At 48.2% G+C, this 22,573-nt stretch overlaps 1 protein-coding gene across 1 annotated transcript in view; it reads right to left on the bottom strand.

Moving 5' to 3' along the window:
- SLC44A2 (solute carrier family 44 member 2 (CTL2 blood group)) overlaps positions 1 to 16,361 on the bottom strand; it is a 144,980-nt gene extending 128,619 nt beyond the window's left edge. Inside the window, exon 1 of the mRNA XM_063931401.1 lies at positions 16,140 to 16,361. Within this exon, the coding sequence (XP_063787471.1) occupies positions 16,140 to 16,182 (43 nt within the window). The 5' untranslated portion in view covers positions 16,183 to 16,361. The remainder of the gene's footprint in view (positions 1 to 16,139) is intronic.
- Between the last annotated feature and the right edge of the window lie 6,212 nt (positions 16,362 to 22,573).

Genomic DNA, 22,573 nt, shown 5'->3' on the forward strand with positions numbered 1-22,573 from the left:
AGACGGATCCGCAGGAGCTTGGGCACACTATAAAGACTTAAACTGGGTGTGAACTGGCTCCTCCCTCTATGCCCCTCCTCCAGACCTCAGTTAGAAAACTGTGCCCAGGAGAGATGGACATTTCGAGGAAAGAATTTATAAACACGGTGAGTGACATACCAGCTCACACCACGAACATACCGCAGAACGTGGCATTCAATAGAAAACCAGCCTACGGCATGAAAAATACACAGCCACATGCTGAGAGAATAAGTAACACAACCTGTGTGCCAACACAACCAATAAGAAGACACCGCATGCCATGGCATGAACAACGTCAGCAACAGTCTGACAGAGAAGAAACACCAGTAGAGTGTAACCAAAAACCATAACTGCAGACACAGTATGCCCTGGGACGGGCGCCCAGCATCCTCTACGGACTAAGAGAAAAGGATTTACCGGTAGGTACCAAAATCCTATTTTCTCATACGTCCTAGAGGATGCTGGGGACTCTGTAAGGACCATGGGGATTATACCAAAGCTCCAAAACGGGCGGGAGAGAGTGCGGATGACTCTGCAGCACCGAGTGAGCAAACATGAGGTCCTCATCAGCCAGGGTATCAAACTTGTAGAATTTTGCAAAAGTGTTTGAACCCGACCAAGTATCCACTCGGCAAAGTTGAACCGCCGAGACTCCTCGGGCATCCGCCCAAGAAGAGCCCATCTTCCCAGTAGAACGGGCCTCCACCGACTTCAGTGACAGCAATCCAGTCGTAGAACGAACATGCCAAATAGCATCCCAGGTCTAGCATATAACAGGCTGCATAACACAGTCACCCAAACCATGCTGGGAACATACCAGACAAACAGAGCCTGTTTCTCCAAACTGAGCCAAATTGGCAACCTAAACATTCAAATCCCTGGCTACATCGATAGAATTTGAATCAGCTAATACCTAAGTAACCACCGGCATCAAAATAGACCGATTTCTGGGAAACCCAGAAACCACTCTTGGCAGAACTACTAACAGAGTTCTCTATTCCTCTCTATCCACATGAAAGATCAAACAAGGCTCTTGTGAGACAAAACTACCACTTCCGACACCCGCCCTGCGGATGTCAAAGCCAAGAGCATGACCACTTTCCAAGAGAGAAATTTTTGTAAAGAAATTATTAGTCCACACTGCACTGAAATGGAGCCCAACTTTAGGCTTGCATCCACACCGGTTTGTAACGTATGGATAAGAACGACCTAACTGAAAGCCTTCCATAGGAGCCTTCCTGGATACACCAAAACACATAGTTACGCCAACTACGGAGGTAAAACGTAGCCGTTACTTCTTTCTTAGCCTGAAGAATTGAGGAAACAACGTCACTGGGAACACCCTTTCGGCTTAGGATATGTCATTCAACCGCCACAACGTCAGACGCAGCCGCGGTAAGTCTTGAAACACGCCCTGATCTTGTTGTAACAGATCCTCACGTAGAGAAAGAGGGCAGGAATCTTCTATGAGTAAGTCATGAAAAACTGGATAGCAAACCCACCTTGGCTAGACCGGATCCAAGAGGATCGCCTGAACCTTTGTTCATCTCACATTTATCACCTTCAGAAAAGGTGAAAGCGGAGAGGCCACATAGGTCGACTAAAAACACCCACGGTGTCACGAGGGTGTCCACAGCTATAGCTTGAACGCCCCTTGACCTGGAACAATATCCCTGAGGCCTCTCGTTGAGGCGAGATGCCAACATATCCAATTGCGACATTCCTCAAAGACTTGTCACGTCTGTGAAAACTTCTCGATGATGACTGAATTTCTCCCGGATGGAGATCGCGTCAGCAGAGGAAATCAATTTCTCCGTCGGTCAACTCCGGAACGAAGACTGCTAATACTGTATAGCGTTTATCAGACTTTTCACCCAACGGCAAAACTGTGCATCTTCAGCCATTGCCGCTTTGCTCCTTGTTCTGCCATAGCGGTTTACTTACGCCACTGCTGACAAGTCGTCTAGCAGAACTAACACAGGCAGAACCTGAAGAATACATTTGTCGAAACTAACTCTTAATTCAAGAAAGCTTATAGCAGACATGCTTTCAAAATTGACGTTATTCCCAGGAAATACGTCCCTTGCGAGTACTGCTACCTCGTCTCGGAGATCTGTATGCACGGACACCAGGATCTACACCCGGAACCCGAACCTTCATCCCTCTAGAAGGAGAGAACAGAGCAGACCCCACAGGAGCGATGTCCTGGCCGTTAGGATTATATTCATGTGCGTGTGCAGGTGAGACCCGGATCACCTTTTCAACTGGTCTCTTGAAAGCCACTCTGGCATTAGACCCGCTCACCAAAAAAAAAGTCCTCTCAGGTCGCACCCAACCGGTTTAGTAACGGAACACATAGATGAAGTGTCACAGTAAAGCCGATCCAACTCTGAATCTTCAGACCTCCTTTCACATGGAAAAACAGCGAACCTTAACCGGTCATTATCTACTCTGAAAAACACCTCCGACCTCTGTGTCGTTGGAAACAACAGCCAATCCCTGTGTCGAAGAACAGTCAGAGAGAAACAACGATATGCACCTTTATACAGGGACAACCGGACAAAGTCCTGATCCTGACACACCTCTGTATGGCGTTGCTTACTACCTTCCCTTCCAGAGTGGAATGGCAAGAACTATTAGAAAAACAGCAAGGGGAAACAACCGTAACTCAGAATGTTCCCCTTTGGACTCTATAAATAACCCACAGGTCCTAGTCTATTCCTGGACCAACTGAAAATTAGTAGCCGAGTGCCCACCGGAGCGGGGACCAGCCCTATAGACTCAGCGACAAGCGGTGGATGTGGAGGAAACAGAAAAAGACATCCACTACTGCGAACCTAGCAAGGCTGCAGAACTCTTACCTCTTCACCTTCCACTGTCTGCACAGAAAAGGAAAAAAAGAACGGTATCGAACCGGTTAAAACGACTGCATCCCACAAAAGCGTGCGTCACCAACCGTTGTGAAGGCGGCTAACTCACGAAGTTAGACTTACCAGTGGTATCCGCCGAGATTGACTGAACAGAGGCCACACCAAACAGCCGTATACCTCCCTGCAGCATCTGCCGGAGACATCCTCAGCATTTTTCCGGTCACACCTCCTGCTGTCACGTGGCAGCCTGCTGCAATGATATAATGCAGAATCTACATAGGCAAGCTTACCCACTCTGTGTAGGGTAATTCTATCGGATGCCTACCCGAATACAACATTCCCTCATGTGCAGGCAATGCAAATAAGGTCAAAGTATAGAAATAAAATATCACTTAGCTTCCAGTGTATGATCCTTTGTGACCGGGCTCTGCGTCGACCAGGAGTTGACTGCCATAATTTTCTCTCCGTGTTGTGAAGAGAATAATATTCGGACTCCTTGAGAGGATCGAAAACCAACTTGTCACGGCCAAGCTAGAGCTTAATCAACAGAGCGACCAGCACATGATAAGAATACCATTATTTCAGCATTCATGGATATACATCATGTAATACACAATAAAACACATATATCCTAACCATGCATATATAAACCTATATCTACATATATACACATATAGATATAACCTATACGCAAGTGGATTGTCCAGACCTGTCAGGTCCCTAGTGACAGTAATGTGCTGTGAATGACCATGTACTGACATGCCCCCGATGTGGAACTACCAGGAACGTTATGGTCGACAGAAACTTAGTAAAAGTCGACAGCAAGGAATAGTAAGCGGGCAAAAAATAATAAAAATCTTGGAACCCCGAGGGGTCCGAGGGAAGCATACAAATACAATTTTGATCACACTCCCCCACATATACCTATAAATATACATATAGATATACAGGTACAAGGCAATAACAGCCTGATAATTTTTTTACCCAGGAAATACCGTTGATGCCGACAGGGCATCCACAAACAACTGTATCTTCCACATCGTGTTTACTGATTTAAGCACACAAACACCAATCTGCTAATACTTAATCTTCCGAATCAAGTATCGCCATGCACCGGCGAAGCCGACAGTTATCCCCACAGCAGCTCGTGACAAAGCCCTCACACCTGCCGACATATGTCGACTAACCAATAGTGGGTAAACGCACAGGGAAACAGTGAATTTATGTAATACAACAAGGATTATGCGTCCATTATCAAACATAATGCTATATGACACGCATATAGCATTAAAAACACTGTGCCCCCCCTCCATCTTACTATATAGCAAGTCCTGGTTGGGATCTGAGGAAAATGGCGCTGACTCCTGTGTAAGGGCTAAGCTCCGCCCCTTCCCGGCGCGCTCTAGCCCCTTATCATAAATATACAGGCTGGACTCAGATATAGTGTAGATACACTATATAGCATCGAAAACCTGCCGTTCAGGGCGCCCCCCCCCCTGCGCCCTGCACCCAAGTCAAACGTTGGTGTGTGGGAGCACCGGCGTGGCCGCCGCTACGACTGGCGGTATCGCGTGCGGCGCCAGGGGCTTACATCTACATATTCTATATACTGCCCAGGGCGCCCCCCACCCCGGCGCCCTGCACCCACGGAAGCCGGCGGGGGGGGACAAAAGGCGCGAAGTGCGCTAACACGCGCTGGCGGGGGTCCGGGACACGGAGCCCCGGCAGCGCTTTTTGCCCTCAATAAAGCACATGTAACTTGCTGCTCAGGGCGCTCCCCCCCCCCCCCCCCCAGCGCCCTGCACCCGTGGAAGCCGGCGGCGGGGGAGAAAAGGCGCGAGGTGCGCTAACACGCGCTGGCTGGGGTCCGGGACACGGAGCCCCGGCAGCGCTATTTTGCCCTCAACTAAGAACATGTAATTTGCTGCTCAGGGCGCTCCCCTCCCCAGCGCCCTGCACCCGTGGAAGCCGGCGGCGGGGGGTCAATGGCGCGTATCGCGCTCTCACATGCTGGCGGGGGAATGAGACACGGTGCCCAGGCACCGAACACGCTTTCAAAGCCAGTCTTAATAAAACGACAGTATCCTGCCGCCCAGGGCGCCCCCCCCCCCCCAGCGCCCTGCACCCTGTGAGTGCCGTTGTGTGGGAGCATGGGCCCTCATTCCGAGTTGTTCGCTCGCTAGCTACTTTTAGCAGCTTTGCACACGCTAAGCCGCCGCCTACTGGGAGTGAATCTTAGCTTTGCAGAATTGCGAACGAAAGATTTGCATAATTGCGAATAGAAATTTCTTTGCAGTTTCTGAGTAGCTCGGGACTTACTCTGCCACTGCGATCAGTTCAGTCAGTTTTGTTCCTGGTTTGACATCACAAACACACCCAGCGTTCGCCCAGACACTCCCCCGTTTCTCCAGCCACTCCCGCGTTTTTCCCAGAAACGGCAGCGTTTTTCCGCACACACCCATAAAACGGCCAGTTTCCGCCCAGAAACACCCACTTCCTGTCAATCACACTCCGATCACCAGAACGAAGAAATTTCTTCGTTAAGACGTGAGTAAAATACCTAACGTTTTGGCAAATTTACTTGGCGCAGACGCACTGCGAACATTGCGCATGCGCAGTTTGCGACAAATCGCTCCGTTGCGAAAACCACTAACGAGCAAACAACTCGGAATGAGGGCCATGGAGCGCAGCGCGACCGCTGTACCTCCGTTACTGAAGTCTTCTGCCGTCACTGAAGTCTTCTGTTCTTCTAATACTCACCCGGCTTCTGTCTTCTGGCCTCTGTGAGGGGGTTGACGGCGCGGCTCCGGGAACAAGCAGCTAGGCGCACCAAGTGATCGAACCCTCTGGAGCTAATGGTGTTCAGTAGCCAAGAAGCAGAGCCCTCGAACTAAGAGAAGTAGGTCTGCTTCTCCCCCCTCACTCCCACGCTGCAGGGAGGCTGTAGCCAGCAGGTCTCTCTGAAAATAAAAAACCTAACATAAAGTATTTTAGAGAAACTCAGGAGAGCTCCCCTAGTGTGTGACCCATCATTCCTGAGCACAAAGTCTAACTGAGGTCTGGAGGAGGGGCATAGAGGGAGGAGCCAGTTCACACCCAGTTTAAGTCTTTATAGTGTGCCCAAGCTCCTGCGGATCCGTCTACACCCCATGGTCCTTACGGAGTCCCCAGCATCCTCTAGGACGTATGAGAAATAATAAGAATTTACTTACCGATAATTCTATTTCTCATAGTCCGTAGTGGATGCTGGGAACTCCGTAAGGACCATGGGGAATAGCGGCTCCGCAGGAGACTGGGCACAAAAGTAAAAGCTTTAGGACTAGCTGGTGTGCACTGGCTCCTCCACCTATGACCCTCCTCCAAGCCTCAGGATACTGTGCCCGGACGAGCGTACATAATAAGGAAGGATCTTGAATCCCGGGTAAGACTCATACCAGCCACACCAATCACACCGTACAACTTGTGATCTGAACCCAGTTAACAGTATGATAAACGTAGGAGCCTCTGAAAAGATGGCTCACAACAATAAACAACCCGATTTTTGTAACAATAACTATATACAAGTATTGCAGACAATCCGCACTTGGGATGGGCGCCCAGCATCCACTACGGACTATGAGAAATAGAATTATCGGTAAGTAAATTCTTATTTTCTCTGACGTCCTAGTGGATGCTGGGAACTCCGTAAGGACCATGGGGATTATACCAAAGCTCCCAAACGGGCGGGAGAGTGCGGATGACTCTGCAGCACCGAATGAGAGAACTCCAGGTCCTCCTCAGCCAGGGTATCGAATTTGTAAAATTTAGCAAACGTGTTTGCCCCTGACCAAGTAGCTGCTCGGCAAAGTTGTAAAGCCGAGACCCCTCGGGCAGCCGCCCAAGATGAGCCCACTTTCCTTGTGGAATGGGCTTTTACAGATTTTGGCTGTGGCAGGCCTGCCACAGAATGTGCAAGCTGAATTGTACTACAAATCCAACGAGCAATCGTCTGCTTAGAAGCAGGAGCACCCAGCTTGTTGGGTGCATACAGGATAAACAGCGAGTCAGATTTTCTGACTCCAGCCGTCATGGAAACATATATTTTCAGGGCCCTGACTACGTCCAGCAACTTGGAGTCCTCCAAGTCCCTAGTAGCCGCAGGTACCACAATAGGCTGGTTCATGTGAAACGCTGAAACCACCTTAGGGAGAAATTGAGGGCGAGTCCTCAGTTCTGCCCTGTCTGAATGAAAAATTAGGTAAGGGCTTTTATATGATAAAGCCGCCAATTCTGAGACACGCCTGGCTGAAGCCAGGGCTAACAGCATGACCACTTTCCATGTGAGATATTTCAATTCCACAGTGGTGAGTGGTTCAAACCAATGTGATTTTAGGAGACTCAACACTACATTGAGATCCCAAGGTGCCACTGGAGGCACAAAAGGAGGCTGTATATGCAGTACCCCTTTGACAAACGTCTGAACTTAAGGCACTGAAGCCAGTTCTTTTTGGAAGAAGATTGACAGGGCCGAAATTTGAACCTTAATGGACCCTAATTTTAGGCCCATAGATAGTCCTGTTTGCAGGAAATGCAGGAAACGACCCAGTTGAAATTCCTCTGTAGGGGCCTTCTTGGCCTCACACCACGCAACATATTTCCGCCAAATGCGGTGATAATGTTTTGCGGTTACATCCTTTCTGGCCTTGACCAGGGTAGGGATGACTTCATCTGGAATGCCTTTTTCCTTCAGGATCCGGCGTTCAACCTCCATGCCGTCAAACGCAGCCGCGGTAAGTCTTGGAACAGACAAGGTCTCTGCTGGAGCAGGTCCTTTCTGAGAGGTAGAGGCCACGGGTCCTCCGTGAGCATCTCTTGAAGTTCCGGGTACCAAGTCCTTCTTGGCCAATCCGGAGCCACGAGTATAGTTCTTACTCCTCTCCTTCTTATGATTCTCAGTACTTTGGGTATGAGAGGCAGAGGAGGGAACACATACACTGACTGGTACACCCACGGTGTTACCAGAGCGTCCACCGCTATTGCCTGAGGGTCCCTTGACCTGGCGCAATATCTGTCTAGTTTCTTGTTGAGACGAGACGCCATCATGTCCACCTTTGGTTTTTCCCAACAGTTTACAATCACGTGGAAGACTTCTGGGTGAAGTCCCCACTCCCCCGGGTGGAGGTCGTGTCTGCTGAGGAAGTCTGCTTCCCAGTTGTCCACTCCCGGAATGAACACCGCTGACAGTGCTGTCACATGATTTTCCGCCCAGCGAAGAATTCTTGCAGCTTCTGCCATTGCCCTCCTGCTTCTTGTGCCGCCCTGTCTGTTTACGTGGGCGACTGCCGTGATGTTGTCCGATTGGATCAAAACCGACTGACCCTGAAGCAGAGGCCTTGCTTGACTTAGGTCATTGTAAATTGCCCTTAGTTCCAGGATATTTATGTGAAGAGACGTTTCCATGCTTGACCACAAGCCCTGGAAATTTCTTCCCTGTGTGACTGCTCCCCAGCCTCTCAGGCTGGCATCCGTGGTCACCAGAATCCAGTCCTGAATGCCGAATCTGCGGCCCTCTAGAAGATGAGCACTCTGCAACCACCACAGGAGAGACACCCTTGTCCTTGGAGATAGGGTTATCCGCTGATGCATCTGAAGATGCGATCCGGACCATTTGTCCAGCAGATCCCACTGAAACGTTCTTGCATGGAATCTTCCGAATGGAATCGCTTCGTAAGAAGCCACCATCTTTCCCAGGACCCTTGTGCATTGATGCACTGACACTTGTCCTGGTTTCAGGAGGTTCCTGACTAGCTCGGATAACTCCCTGGCCTTCTCCTCCGGGAGAAACACCTTTTTCTGGACTGTGTCCAGAATCATCCCTAGGAACAGTAGACGTGTTGTTGGAATCAGCTGCGATTTTGGAATATTTAGAATCCACCCGTGCTGACGTAGCACCACCTGAGATAGTGCTACTCCGACCTCTAACTGTTCCCTGGACCTTGCCCTTATCAGGAGATCGTCCAAGTAAGGGATAATTAAGACGCCTTTTCTTCGAAGAAGAATCATCATTTCGGCCATTACCTTGGTAAAGACCCGTGGTGCCGTGGACAATCCAAACGGCAGCGTCTGAAACTGATAATGACAGTTCTGTACCACAAACCTGAGGTACCCTTGGTGAGAAGGGTAGATTGGGACATGGAGATAAGCATCTTTGATGTCCAGAGACACCATATAGTCCCCTTCTTCCAGGTTCGCTATCACTGCTCTGAGTGATTCCATCTTGAATTTGAACCTTTTTATGTAAGTGTTCAATGATTTCAGATTTAAAATCAGTCTCACCGAGCCGTCCGGCTTCGGTACCACAAACAGCGTGGAATAATACCCCTTTCCCTGCTGTAGGAGGGGTACCTTGATTATCACCTGCTGGGAATACAGCTTGTGAATAGCTTCCAATACTGCCTCCCTGTCGGAGGGAGACGTTGGTAGAGCAGACTTCAGGAACCGGCGAGGGGGAGACGTCTCGAATTCCAATTTGTACCCCTGTGATACTACCTGCAGGATCCAGGGGTCCACTTGCGAGTGAGCCCACTGCGCGTTGAAATTTTTGAGACGGGACCCCCACCGTGCCTGAGTCCGCTTGTAAAGCCCCAGCGTCATGCTGAAGACTTGGCAGAAGCGGGGGAGGGCTTCTGATCCTGGGAAGAGGCTGCTTGCTGCAGTCTTTTTCCCCTTCCTCTGCCCCGGGGCAGAAATGAGTGGCCTTTTGCCCGCTTGCCCTTATGGGGACGAAAGGACTGAGTTTGAAAAGACGGTGTCTTTTTCTGCTGAGAGGTGACCTGGGGTAAAAAGGTGGATTTTCCAGCCGTCGCCGTGGCCACCAGGTCTGATAGACCGACCCCAAATAACTCCTCCCCTTTATACGGCAAAACTTCCATATGCCGTTTTGAATCCGCATCACCTGACCACTGTCGTGTCCATAAACTTCTTCTGGCAGAAATGGACAACGCACTTATACCCCTTTCACATCGCACAAATAACCCGGTACCGACACGGCATATTGCCGCGTCGAACCGGGTCAGTGTGCGATGTGAAAGCACACTGGGCGATTTAGCGGGTCGCCTGACCCGGTAAATCAACCCGGTAAAAAAGAAGGGTTTTACCCGGGTTGATTACCGGGTCAGGTGCGGTGTGAATGGGAGCCGTGTCGATGCGACACGGTTCCCATTCACAAGATAGGGAGAGGCGGCGCTGGAGATGAGCTCATCTCCCGACGCCGCCTCCACCCCCGCCCCTGCTGCGGCCTCCGTTGTCATGGCAACCGACCCGGTATATTGCCGGGTCGGGAAGCCTGCAACGGAGCGCAAATGCCGGATCCCACCCGGTAAGTACACGTTTGTCTTACCGGGTAGGACCCGGCATTTGCGGTGTGAATGCAGCATTACTCTTGATGCCAGGGTGCAAATATCCCTCTGTGCATCTCGCATATATAGTAATGCATCCTTTAAATGCTCTATAGTCAACAATATACTGTCCCTATCCAGGGTATCAATATTTTCAGTCAGGGAATCCGACCAAGCCACTCCAGCGCTGCACATCCAGGCTGAGGCGATTGCTGGTCGTAGTATAACACCAGTATGTGTGTATATACCTTTTAGGATATTTTCCAGCTTTCTATCAGCTGGTTCCTTGAGGGCGGCCGTATCAGGAGACGGTAACGCCACTTGTTTTGATAAGCGTGTGAGCGCCTTATCTACCCTAGGGGGTGTTTCCCAACGTGCCCTAACCTCTGGCGGGAAAGGGTATAATGCCAATAATTTATTAGAAATCAGCAGTTTTTTATCGGGGGAAACCCACGCTTTGTCACACCTCATTTAATTCATCTGATTCAGGAAAAACTATGGGTAGTTTTTTCACACCCCACATAATACCCTTTTTTGTGGTACTTGTAGTATCAGAAATGTTCAAAGCCTCCTTCATTGCTGTGATCATGTAACGTGTGGCCCTACTGGACATTACGTTTGTCTCGTCACCGTCGACACTGGAGTCAGTATCCGTGTCTGGGTCTGTGTCGACCATCTGAGGTAACGGGCGCTTTAGAGCCCCTGACGGTGTTTGAGACGCCTGGACAGGCACTAACTGATTTGCCGGCTGTCTCATGTCGTCAACAGTTTTTTGCAAAGTGCTGACACTGTCACGTAATTCCTTCCATACGACCATCCAGTCAGGTGTCGACTCCCTAGGGGGTGACATCACTATTACAGGCAATTGCTCCGCCTCCACATCATTTTCCTCCTCATACATGTCGACACAATCGTACCGACACACAGCACACACACAGGGAATGTTCTGATAGAGGACAGGACCCCACGAGCCCTTTGGGGAGACAGAGGGAGAGTTTGCCAGCACACACCAGAGCGCTATATATATGCAGGGATAACCTTATATAAGTGTTTCTCCCTTCTATAGCTGCTGTATATGTATTTTCTGCCAATTAGTGCCCCCCATCTCTTGTTTTACCCTGATTCTGTAGCAGGACTGCAGGAGAGAGTCAGGGAGCCGTCCTTCCAGCGGAGCTGTGAGGGAAAATGGCGCTTGTGTGCTGAGGAGATAGGCTCCGCCCCCTTTTCGGCTGCCTTTTCTCCCGCTTTTTTTAGGAAAACTGGCAGGGGTTAAATGCATCCATATAGCCCAGGAGCTATATGTGATGCATTTCTTTAGCCATATAAGGTTTAAAACATGTTTTATTGCGTCTCAGGGCGCTCCCCCCCAGCGCCCTGCACCCTCAGTGACCGGAGTGTGAAGTGTGCTGAGAGCAATGGCGCACAGCTGCAGTGCTGTGCGCTACCTTATTGAAGACAGGAACGTCTTCTGCCGCCGATTTTTCCGGACCTCTTCGCTCTTCTGGCTCTGTAAGGGGGCCGGCGGCGCGGCTCCGGGACCCATCCAGGCTGAACCTGTGATCGTCCCTCTGGAGCTAATGTCCAGTAGCCAAGAAGCCCAATCCACTCTGCATTCAGGTGAGTTCGCTTCTTCTCCCCTTAGTCCCACGATGCAGTGAGCCTGTTGCCAGCAGGTCTCACTGAAAATAAAAAACCTATTTAAAACTTTTACTCTAAGCAGCTCTGGAGAGCTACCTAGCATGCACCCTTCTCGGCCGGGCACAAAAATCTAACTGAGGCTTGGAGGAGGGTCATAGGGGGAGGAGCCAATGCACACCAGCTAGTCCTAAAGCTTTTACTTTTGTGCCCAGTCTCCTGCGGAGCCGCTATTCCCCATGGTCCTTACGGAGTTCCCAGCATCCACTAGGACGTCAGAGAAATATTTACATATATATTTTTTTTAAACTAAAATCATTTTGGATAGGGTTAAATTCATGTTCTTCACCTAATTCACTCATAAAGAAAACCCTGACCATTTTGGAGCGTTTTATGGGGGGAAAATCGTCAGTTAAGTGGTTACCCAACGTGAATAAGGCTCCTAGACATTTGTACTGTGATATATGGAGCATGCAACCTGTAGACTTTTCTACTGTGGTACACTGATCTTGGAACCCACAGTCCTTTGTACTGTGATACAAGGAACCTGGAACCTGCAGGCCTTTTATACTGTGGCACATTGAGCCTGGTGCCCCCACATTGCACACTATGTTATGTAGCTGGAAACCTCTATATCAGGGGTGGGGAACCTCAGGCCCGAGGGCCGTATAAGGCCCTCGAAGCCACTTGATCCGGCCCGGCCAGGCTCGCCTAAACGAGAAGAGATGCCAAGCGCCCGCTGAGATTTTACCACCAGCGGGCGCTCCGGCTCCTCAGCAGCAGCCAGACGCAGGAGCTCACTCCTGAGCTCCAGCTTCTGGCTCAGGCAGGTGTGGCTGTGCGGTGCTATGGGAGAGACGTCATGACATCTCTCCCATAGTTCCGAGGAGAGGGAGGACAGCGGTTCGGAAGCAGGAGCAGGGCTGGTGAGCATTGTGTTTTTTTTTTCCTTTTAATGTGTGTATGTGTAAGCGGCACTACTAGGGGGCATATTTAATGGGGCATAACTACAGGGGGCATATCTAATGGGGCATAACTACAGGGGGGCATATTTAATGGGGCATAACAACTGACGGGGCATATCTAATGGGCCAAAACAACTGACAGTGGGCATATCTAATGGGTCATAACAACTGACAGTGGGCATATCTAATGGGTCATAACAACTGACTGGAGGCAAATCTAATCGGGCATAACAAGTGACTGGGGGCATAACTACTGACTGGGGGCAGGCTAATTTTTAAGTTGATAATTTTTGTATGGCCCCCGAAGGATTTTATAAATATCCAAATGGCCCTTGGTAGAAAAAAGGTTCCTCACCCCTGCTCTATATTTTATGCAGTAATATACAGAGCCTCCACATTTCACACTAATATTGACATCAGTGGTGGGATGACTATGATGAAGGTGTGCCAGCAGAGCAGCACGCATCCTCTGGTTACAACTTTGCACTAAAACACGTATGCAAACATCCTGCCATGTGATAACTTTCAATTCCCTATTCTCACGGGTTGTCTGCATGTTCTGTCTCTGTCCTCCCACATCTGTCCTGTTCCACCAGTCTCTGTCTATACATCACTGATCATCTGTTTATAATCAATTGATGGAGAGACAGCATGAAGTCCTCTCAATTGACATACAGATGCGTCCTTCCTCATCTAGCCTCCATCCGTAATGAGTTGCGGCACACAGGGCACATGAGAGCGGCCAGCTCCTGTCCGACTTGGCAAGGGCCAAGTGTCCTTTTTCCCCGCAAATTTCCTGGAAAGCGCTGTAACAAGCATTTTGTATCCAGATAGAGCTGCAGTCGCCCACAGAATATAGACATGCCGCATATAATGTTAATCAGCAAAGTCTGCCTGTGCGTCTTATGCACATTGCGGTGCGAATAAGGTGCATGTTCAGGGGGGGGGGGGGGGATTAGGGGCTTTTAGCAGGGATGCCTGAGATTAGTGTGCTGGCTGGGCAATGTTCAGGCTGCTGGCAGCAGACCCCTTCATCGCGGCGGGCTCCACCACCTCCGGTTTTAACCTTGATCAGGTATGTGTTAGGGGGAGCGATTGCCCTGTTTGCCTCCCCCTGAATCCAGCCCTGGGGGGAAATGCACGAAAAGATGCTTGGCGTTAGTAAACTTGCTAACGAATAGGCGCATCTAGAAGGACTGTTTAATATGACTACAGCAACGATGAAGGAGGACACATTTGTATATACAGGCAACATGGGCTGTCTGGTGGTGCAAGGATCTGAGGGGCAATATTCAAATGGGGTTTCTTTTCACCCAATCACGCCCAAACAGACTGGGTGTAGCCTCGGCTAAATCTGACTAAACTATTGGGAGCAACGTGAAAAGTTTGAGTGCCCAAATAGCCGACTTTTTGCACATTTCAGCTCAAAGCCAACGGGTATGCAAACCGTAATGCTGGCGCCAGCAGCTGCTTGTCTCTGAACGGGGTAACAACTGAATTGCTCCATCAGCCACCCAGCACTGACCGTCACTGGTGAGACTCATACTGTATGTAGTGGCTCATCTTTCCAGAGAGTCTCCATCGCCTCAGTTTTATGATGTCATCCTGTTTACAAGATCAAGCCAACATGTACATACAGTGTACAGCTATAACGCACAGCTCAGGCCTTAAACATTCATTTGAAAGTGGCCTGTTTTGGATATTCCTTTCTCGATGAGACAGCAAATTATGGAGGCTATATGGAGTAATAGGAGGAGATATAGGGAGAGGGTATATGGAGTAATAGGAGGAGATATAGGGAGAGGTTATATGGAGTAATAGGAGGAGATATAGGGAGAGGGTATATGGAGTAATAGGAGGAGATACAGGGAGATGGTATATGGAGTAATAGGAGGAGATATAGGGAGAGGTTATATGGAGTAATAGGAGGAGAAATAGGGAGAGGTTATATGGAGTAATAGGAGGAGATATAGGGAGAGGGTATATAGAGTAATAGGAGGAGATATAGGGAGAGGGTATATGGAGTAATAGGAGGAGATATAGGGAGAGGTTATATGGAGTAATAGGAGGAGATATAGGGAGAGGGTATATGGGGTAATAGGAGGAGATATAGGGAGAGGTTATATGGAGTAATAGGAGGATATATAGGGAGAGGTTATATGGAGTAATAGGAGGAGATATAGGGAGAGGATATATGGAGTAATAGGAGGAGATATAGGGAGAGGGTATATGGAGTAATAGGAGGAGATATAGGGACAAGGTATATGGAGTAATAGGAGGAGATATAAGGAGAGGGTATATGGAGTAATAGGAGGAGATACAGGGAGATGGTATATGGAGTAATAGGAGGAGATATAGGGAGAGGTTATATGGAGTAATAGGAGGAGAAATAGGGAGAGGTTATATGGAGTAATAGGAGGAGATATAGGGAGAGGGTATATAGAGTAATAGGAGGAGATATAGGGAGAGGGTATATGGAGTAATAGGAGGAGATATAGGGAGAGGTTATATGGAGTAATAGGAGGAGATATAGGGAGAGGGTATATGGGGTAATAGGAGGAGATATAGGGAGAGGTTATATGGAGTAATAGGAGGATATATAGGGAGAGGTTATATGGAGTAATAGGAGGAGATATAGGGAGAGGATATATGGAGTAATAGGAGGAGATATAGGGAGAGGGTATATGGAGTAATAGGAGGAGATATAGGGACAAGGTATATGGAGTAATAGGAGGAGATATAAGGAGAGGTTATATGGAGTAATAGGAGGAGATATAGGGAGAGGTTATATGGAGTAATAGGAGGAGATATAGGGAGAGGGTATATGGAGTAATAGGAGGAGATATAGGGACAAGGTATATGGAGTAATAGGAGGAGATATAAGGAGAGGTTATATGGAGTAATAGGAGGAGATATAGGGAGAGGTATATGGAGTAATAGGAGGAGATATAGGGAGAGGGTATATGGAGTAATAGGAGGAGATATAGGGACAAGGTATATGGAGTAATAGGAGGAGATATAAGGAGAGGTTATATGGAGTAATAGGAGGAGATATAGGGAGAGTTCATAGGAGTAACAGCTGTTTAGGGAGATGTTTCTATGTTATATATAAAGGGAGCAGAAATAGGTAGTGGTAATATGTAGTAATGTAGGGGAGTTATATGAAGTAATTGGGGAGATAAGAGAGGTAACATGTAAGACCTACATTACTGTACGTATATGTAAAACACAATTAGCAGCTGTCTGTATGTGAATAACAATTAGTATCTTACCATAAACTCCATCTGGGGGGGCCTTCTCTGACTCATCCTCCATATCAGTGTCCGTGCTATTCCAGATGTCTTTTCCACCACAATGTAGAGCACTCCCGGCTGTTGCTCCAGAGTGTCTCACCCTCTACAAATCCAGCACAGGGCAGTGTGTTAGTGCATCCATGTAATGGTAAGAAGCCCCCTCTGCCCTCCTCCCCCCAGTGACTGCTGTATTCCTCAGCCCCCTCTCCAGGACACCACTGACCGCCGCACATCCAGACGTCACATTCACTTCTGCAACATCCAGACCCCGCCCCGGCCCTTCACAGCTACCGCACACCCAGCAGAGACTTGGCCAATAGGAAAGGAAGGGGGCGTGGTTAAAGTGGGTGTCGCAGTGATGGAATGCTATCCGCTACATTCAGCTCCAGGGGCTGGGGTCTGTCATAAAAGGCGAGCCTGGTGCAGGGAATGAAAGGGTTAAATGTTAACTCTGGCTCAGTTCCCAGTCCATCTTATTATTTACTAACATATACTCATCTATAAGCCTGTGTATAATATTCATGGTGTATATACAATCTGTTGGTAACGGGTGATTATATTAATTATTTTTAAGGTGTTTATTCTTTCAGATTTCAGTTTATACAAGGGTGGCAGTGTTAGGTTACAGTCACCTGTACACCTCAAGCTGTTACTCATGTATAATTCATATTGGAACTGTCAGGATGTTGTTAACCAGATCCCTATTGTTTGGGCGCACTGTGACTGCCCTATGTTGCATTAGTCTAGTCGTGTGCATGGGTTGCCGGTGAATGTCTGGATGTATTGTCGAACCGTCTGGAATCATGAGGGAAAACGTACTTGGATCCAGCCATGACGTCACCTGGCTGCACGATTAGATGGCACAAATAAAAAGGGCTTCCATTAGGCAAACTAAAGCTGTGACATTGGGGTCTATTTACTAAGTCTTGGACATAGATAAAGTGGACAGAGGTAAAGTAACAGCCAATCAGCTCCCAACTGTCATGTTACAGGCTGTGTTTGAAAGACGACTGGAGCTGATTGGCTGGTACTTTATCTCGCTTTATCTCCACTTTATCATTTGTTAAGGCTTAATACATTTGGGCCAATGTTTTAGGAGCACTATGACCATGAATGGGCAATATTTTATTTTAATTTTATTCCTCAACACTAAAGGGTCTATGTACTAAGTCTTGAAGAGAGATAAAGTTGACGGTGATAAAGTACCAACCAGCCAGCACCTAATTGCCATTTTTTAAACACAGCCTGCAACATGGCAGTTACGGGCAGATTGGCTGGTACTTTATCTCTCTCCAATGCTTAGTAAATCAGTGACGTGCGGTGAGGTCAGATGCTGGGGAGGCACTGACAGCTAACCAACCCCTCCCTCCCCCTCCCATAGAGGAATAAAAGGGGGGGGGGGGAGTGTAGTCCCCCATATATCACTAACACCAGCACCAGGCTGAACCAGCCAGGAGGGGTAATGCCATAGCAGGGAAAATACTCAGCGTGGGGTCCCCCTGCCATAACATTATGCACCCCCCAAACCAGTCAGCCCTGGGCTGGAATTCCTTGGGAAGTGGGGCCCCCATAAAATAGAAATGGGGTCCCCTCCCCCTCCCGAGCAACAACCAGCACTGGGTTGATAGCACAGTGCTATTCCCCGCACTCCTGGTGGTGGTGGGTCCGGGGTTCATTGTATGCTAATATTGTTCTTTACAGACGGCCTACAGGTCCCAGCATGCCGGCGCTTGGAGAACCACAAGTGCAAGCATGCCTGGACATAAAGGGTCCGCTGGCACCTGTAGTCTGCCTGTAAAGAAAATGTAAAAACAAATTATACCACATGTTTTATTTTTTTAAGTTTAATTATTCAGGGTCTACACTTGGGGGTGACGGCCTTTAAGCTATTTTGCATGGCTGCCGCCTTCCCAGGGCTTCCGGCGTCTTCACCTGGGAGGCCGCCGCCTTCCCAGGGCTTCTGGCGTCTTCACATGGGTGGCAGCGGCCTTTAAGCTCTTTTGCATGGCCGCCGCCTTCCCAGGGCTTCCGGCATCTTCACCTGGAAGGCAGAGACCTTTAAGCTTTTTTGCATGGCCGCCGCCTCCTCAGGGCTTCCGGAGTCTTCACCTGCTGGGTGGCGGCTGTTCAGCTCTTTTGCATAGCTGCTGCCCATCCAAGACTTCCGGCGTCTTCTATCTTCAGGAGCTCTTCACTGCTCCTCCTCCGCCGTCAGACTGCCTCGCGCTGACTTATATAAGTCAGCCAGAGGGGGCGGTGCGATGACGCGGCAAGCCGTGATTGGCTCGCAGCGGCCATCTTTAATTAAAAAAATGAAGCTGAGGCGCCATTTTTTAAACTGGTACCGCTCCGCTGCCAAACTCTGCAGAATGGCAGACAGGGATCTCGGATCCCTGCCTGCCACTATGGCTACCTCCGCCGCACCCCGTCGCCAATGTCGCGCGCACCTCCACCGCATCCCGCTGCCTCTGAAGCCCGCACCTCCGCCAAGTCTCGCCGCACCCACAGTGATGACAGCGGATGCAGTCACAGATCCGCTGGCTAATCACTGTGGCCTCACTGACAGGGGCGTGCTTTCATGGGTTAAAAGTACGTCCCTGTAGCAAAGCGGCACTTTAGTAGGTGCCGCTTTGTAATACATTTTGAGTGTGCTTTTACAGCCCGTGGCTTGACCCCGCCCGCCCCCCGCTCCCACATCTTTCCCATTCACAACGGGAGGCACCACGATCAGTGTCTCCCAACCCGATTTAGACAGTACTAATGATTAAATTAATATAAACGAGATATTTCTGACACAGAATATGTGTCATAAATATCTTATTTGTATTATTTTTAGAGATGAGCGGGTTCGGTTCCCTGAGAACTAGTGATGTGCAGCGGAAATTTTTTGTGTTTTGGTTTTGGATTCGGTTCCGCGGCCGTGTTTTGGATTCGGACGCGTTTTGGCAAAACCTCCCCGAAAATGTTTTGTCGGATTCGGGTGTGTTTTGGATTCGGGTGTGTTTTTTATAAAAACCCCTCAAAAACAGCTTAAATCATAGAAATTGGGGGTCATTTTGATCCCATAGTATTATTAACCTCAATAGCCATAATTTCTACTCATTTCCAGTCTATTCTGAACACCTCACAATATTATTTTTAGTCCTAAAATTTGCACCGAGGTCGCTGGATGACTAAGCTAAGCGACCCAAGTGGCCGACACAAACACCTGGCCCATCTAGGAGTGGCACATCACTACTGAGAACCGAACCTGCACAAACTTCACCACCCGAGCCCGGATCCGAGTCAGGCTCTGGTTTTCCCGTCTGACTCGGAAACCAGAATGTCATCATCCCGCGGTCGGATTCTCACTGGGTTTGGATTCCATATAAGGAGCCGCGCGTCGCCGCCATCTTCACTCCGGCATTGGAGAGTGTAGAGAGAGGACGTGTCTCCGTCCTCAGTGTCCTGCATCAATTCAGTGCTAGTGTCTTATGCTGCATCAGTCCAGTCACAGTGGTTGTGTCCTCTGCTGCCATATGTCCAGTGCTGCTGTATAAGTACAGTGGTACTGCTGTATAAATCCAGTGATCCTGCCATATAATTCCAGTGGTACTGGCGTATAATTTCAGTGATCCTGCAGTATAATTCCAGTGATCCTGCCGTATAATTCCAATGGTACTGGCGTATAAATCCAGTGATCCTGCCGTATAATTCCAGTGGTACTGGCGCATAAATCCAGTGATCCTGCCGTATAATTCCAATGGTACTGGCGTAAAAGGCCAGTGGCGCTGGCGTATAAGGCCAGTGGCATTGGCGTGTAATTCCAGTGACGCTGCCGTGTAATTCCAGTGGCACTGGCATGTAATTCCAGTGGTACTTGCGTATAATTCCAGTGACACTGCCGTATAAATCCAGTGGTACTGGCGTATAATTCCAGTGATCCTGCCGTATAATTCCAGTGGTACTGGCTGATAAAGCTAAATATTTATCTTATTTAAAACCCTTTAAGAGGTCTAAGAACACTGTACGCTATTGACGTATGGAGTACCGTAAGGGTACGCACGTTGCGTAACAATCGCTAAGCCGTGGTCGAGACGCTCGAGCGTCACGTTCGCTCACGGCCAAGAGATCACAGGCAGGCACGCTATTGGCTGCCGACTAACGTAATGGTTCGCTATAGCGTAGCGGACGCTCGGGACCACGAGGAGATCACCAGCGGCGCAGACGCTCACAATGTTAAACCTTTATATCTAAACCATAAACAATGTAATATGCAGTAAAACCTTAGTGTAGAGATATGGTGTAGATGCAACACAGTGTAACCTTATTAACTTAAAAGCTGTTTGAGCGTCACCGACGCTCTGAGAATACTTAACACTATAAGAAATACACAACTACTGGGCTTAGGGTCTAACGCCTTATATGAATGTTATACTTGCAAAAAGAATAATACAGTACAAGTCATACACTACAATATAACATAGACTAACTAACCAGGTAACTACACAGGAAATACAATATCAGTACAATAACTATATAAGAGAAACGAGTGAGAAAGAGAAGAGAGAGAGAGAGAGAGAGATATGGCCCACAATAACAAGAAATACAATATGATTGCGGAGAAAACTTACGCACAAAGGGGAACGATCGCATGCGCCTCTGGACATCCAGCTCCCGATTATCAGCAATGAGAACCGTTGAAGAGTGAAGAGCTGGATGTGAACGGCTTGTCTATTTATGCCCCACACACAATACAATTCAATGGTCCCTACAATCTCATTGTTCATTGGACACAGGAATTCCTCCTCGCATTATAACAAAAGGTCATAGGTTGATTCATACAGGTGGGCTGTGACAATTTCCAACTGCTCAGGTGGGTGGGAAACTAGGTTTCCCGCCGCATGGATAAGTAAGTGCAAATAATAGTAAATGGACATAAACTTCTTATGTCCATAACTATTCGCACGAGCGATTAATTCGCTTCAAACCAACACCGGAATATTGCTAATTAAATACTCTTCCGATGGATACTAAACACCACTGTATTACTCCTGTCTGACCCTTCGTATCAAACAAAGAGGGATTTCTCTGTCCATGAACATTCTACATTAACCAAACTTTCAGATTCTATCAAAGGGACCATAATCTACAAAATACATTATATGGTGAAAATATGTAACGAACGAGTCGCCCGCTAGACGCATACAATCTCTACCGTAAATGCGCATACCGTGCGCCTGCGGGTGCCCGCAACAGCGAGTATGCGCACGCACGGGAGAGCGCACGCATGCGCAGCAGGGACACATATGAGGTGCAAATATGGCAGTGTGCATCGTGATATTTTTCTGACTTTGACAGTCCACCCTTTGGCAGTCAACAATAACTGCCACTTCCTAAAACATTTCAAAAAGAGAAAAATATATGTCAAGTGTAAATACATTTCCGTGGTTGGGTAGGGGAGGAGAGGAGAGGAGAAGGTAGGAAAAGGGTATGACCTAGTGAGATAGCAGAAGCATGTGTGTATGAATCAGTGTTTGGGGGTCATGTATCATCGTGCCGTACGTGTTTTAAATCAAGCTTCGAGGTATTGCGAAGTATACATTTGAATTCCTTCTTATCCCGTGGTACGGGTCTGTGGATGGGCTGTCAAACTTTACCGAGCTCTTTTCGGCTGTGGTTGTAACAAAATGGGGAGCACATTTTAGTTGATGATACATGAATGGGGGAATATGTGATTGCTGATATCTGTGCTGGTATTCTCTATCGACTATGTGTGTAATTACCTGAAGGTTGTAGAGATGAAGAAAAGACATAATTACGGTAAATGCAATGGTATTCTATGTCAGGTTAATGAACATTTGTCGGTTGAAGTCTTGTTCGGTGTCTGTTGAATGCAGTCTTCTTTGTGCTTTTGCCAAAAGGCGTGTGGGCAAAAAAGCTTTGTCAATGTCCATAGACTTACAAAAGTGTTGGGCTAGCGTAATTTTAAAATTTCTAGGGAAACTGGGGGTCCATGGCATAGTTCATCAAATATCTGTGTATAAGGTTGTCAAAACTTCTTCTTTAATCCATTAGTTGTCTGTATACAGGATCATCAAATTCCTCGTCCAACTGGGTCTTTTTACCTTGGAAAAACCGGAAAAACAGGTGAAAGAAACGGACCGTAGAAATCGCATTTTCATCACATCATTGTTTCTACAGTTGGGTCATAAATCAAATCCATTGGAATTACAATTTCCTCACTCCTTAAACTCATTACCCTAGTACTACGTTTGCACTTCATTAAAGCCTGACCGCATCTAAATATCAAGCCAATCGTTATGACAACACCTAAGATACATAGGAGAAACTTCCCTACATCCATTATGACTCCTTGAGCCCATTCTCCTAAACCAGAGAACCAATTTCGCGGGTTCAACAATGACACCCAA

The sequence above is a fragment of the Pseudophryne corroboree genome, chromosome 6 (genome assembly GCF_028390025.1).
Source record: "Pseudophryne corroboree isolate aPseCor3 chromosome 6, aPseCor3.hap2, whole genome shotgun sequence".
In the NCBI taxonomy this organism is placed as follows: domain Eukaryota; kingdom Metazoa; phylum Chordata; class Amphibia; order Anura; family Myobatrachidae; genus Pseudophryne; species Pseudophryne corroboree.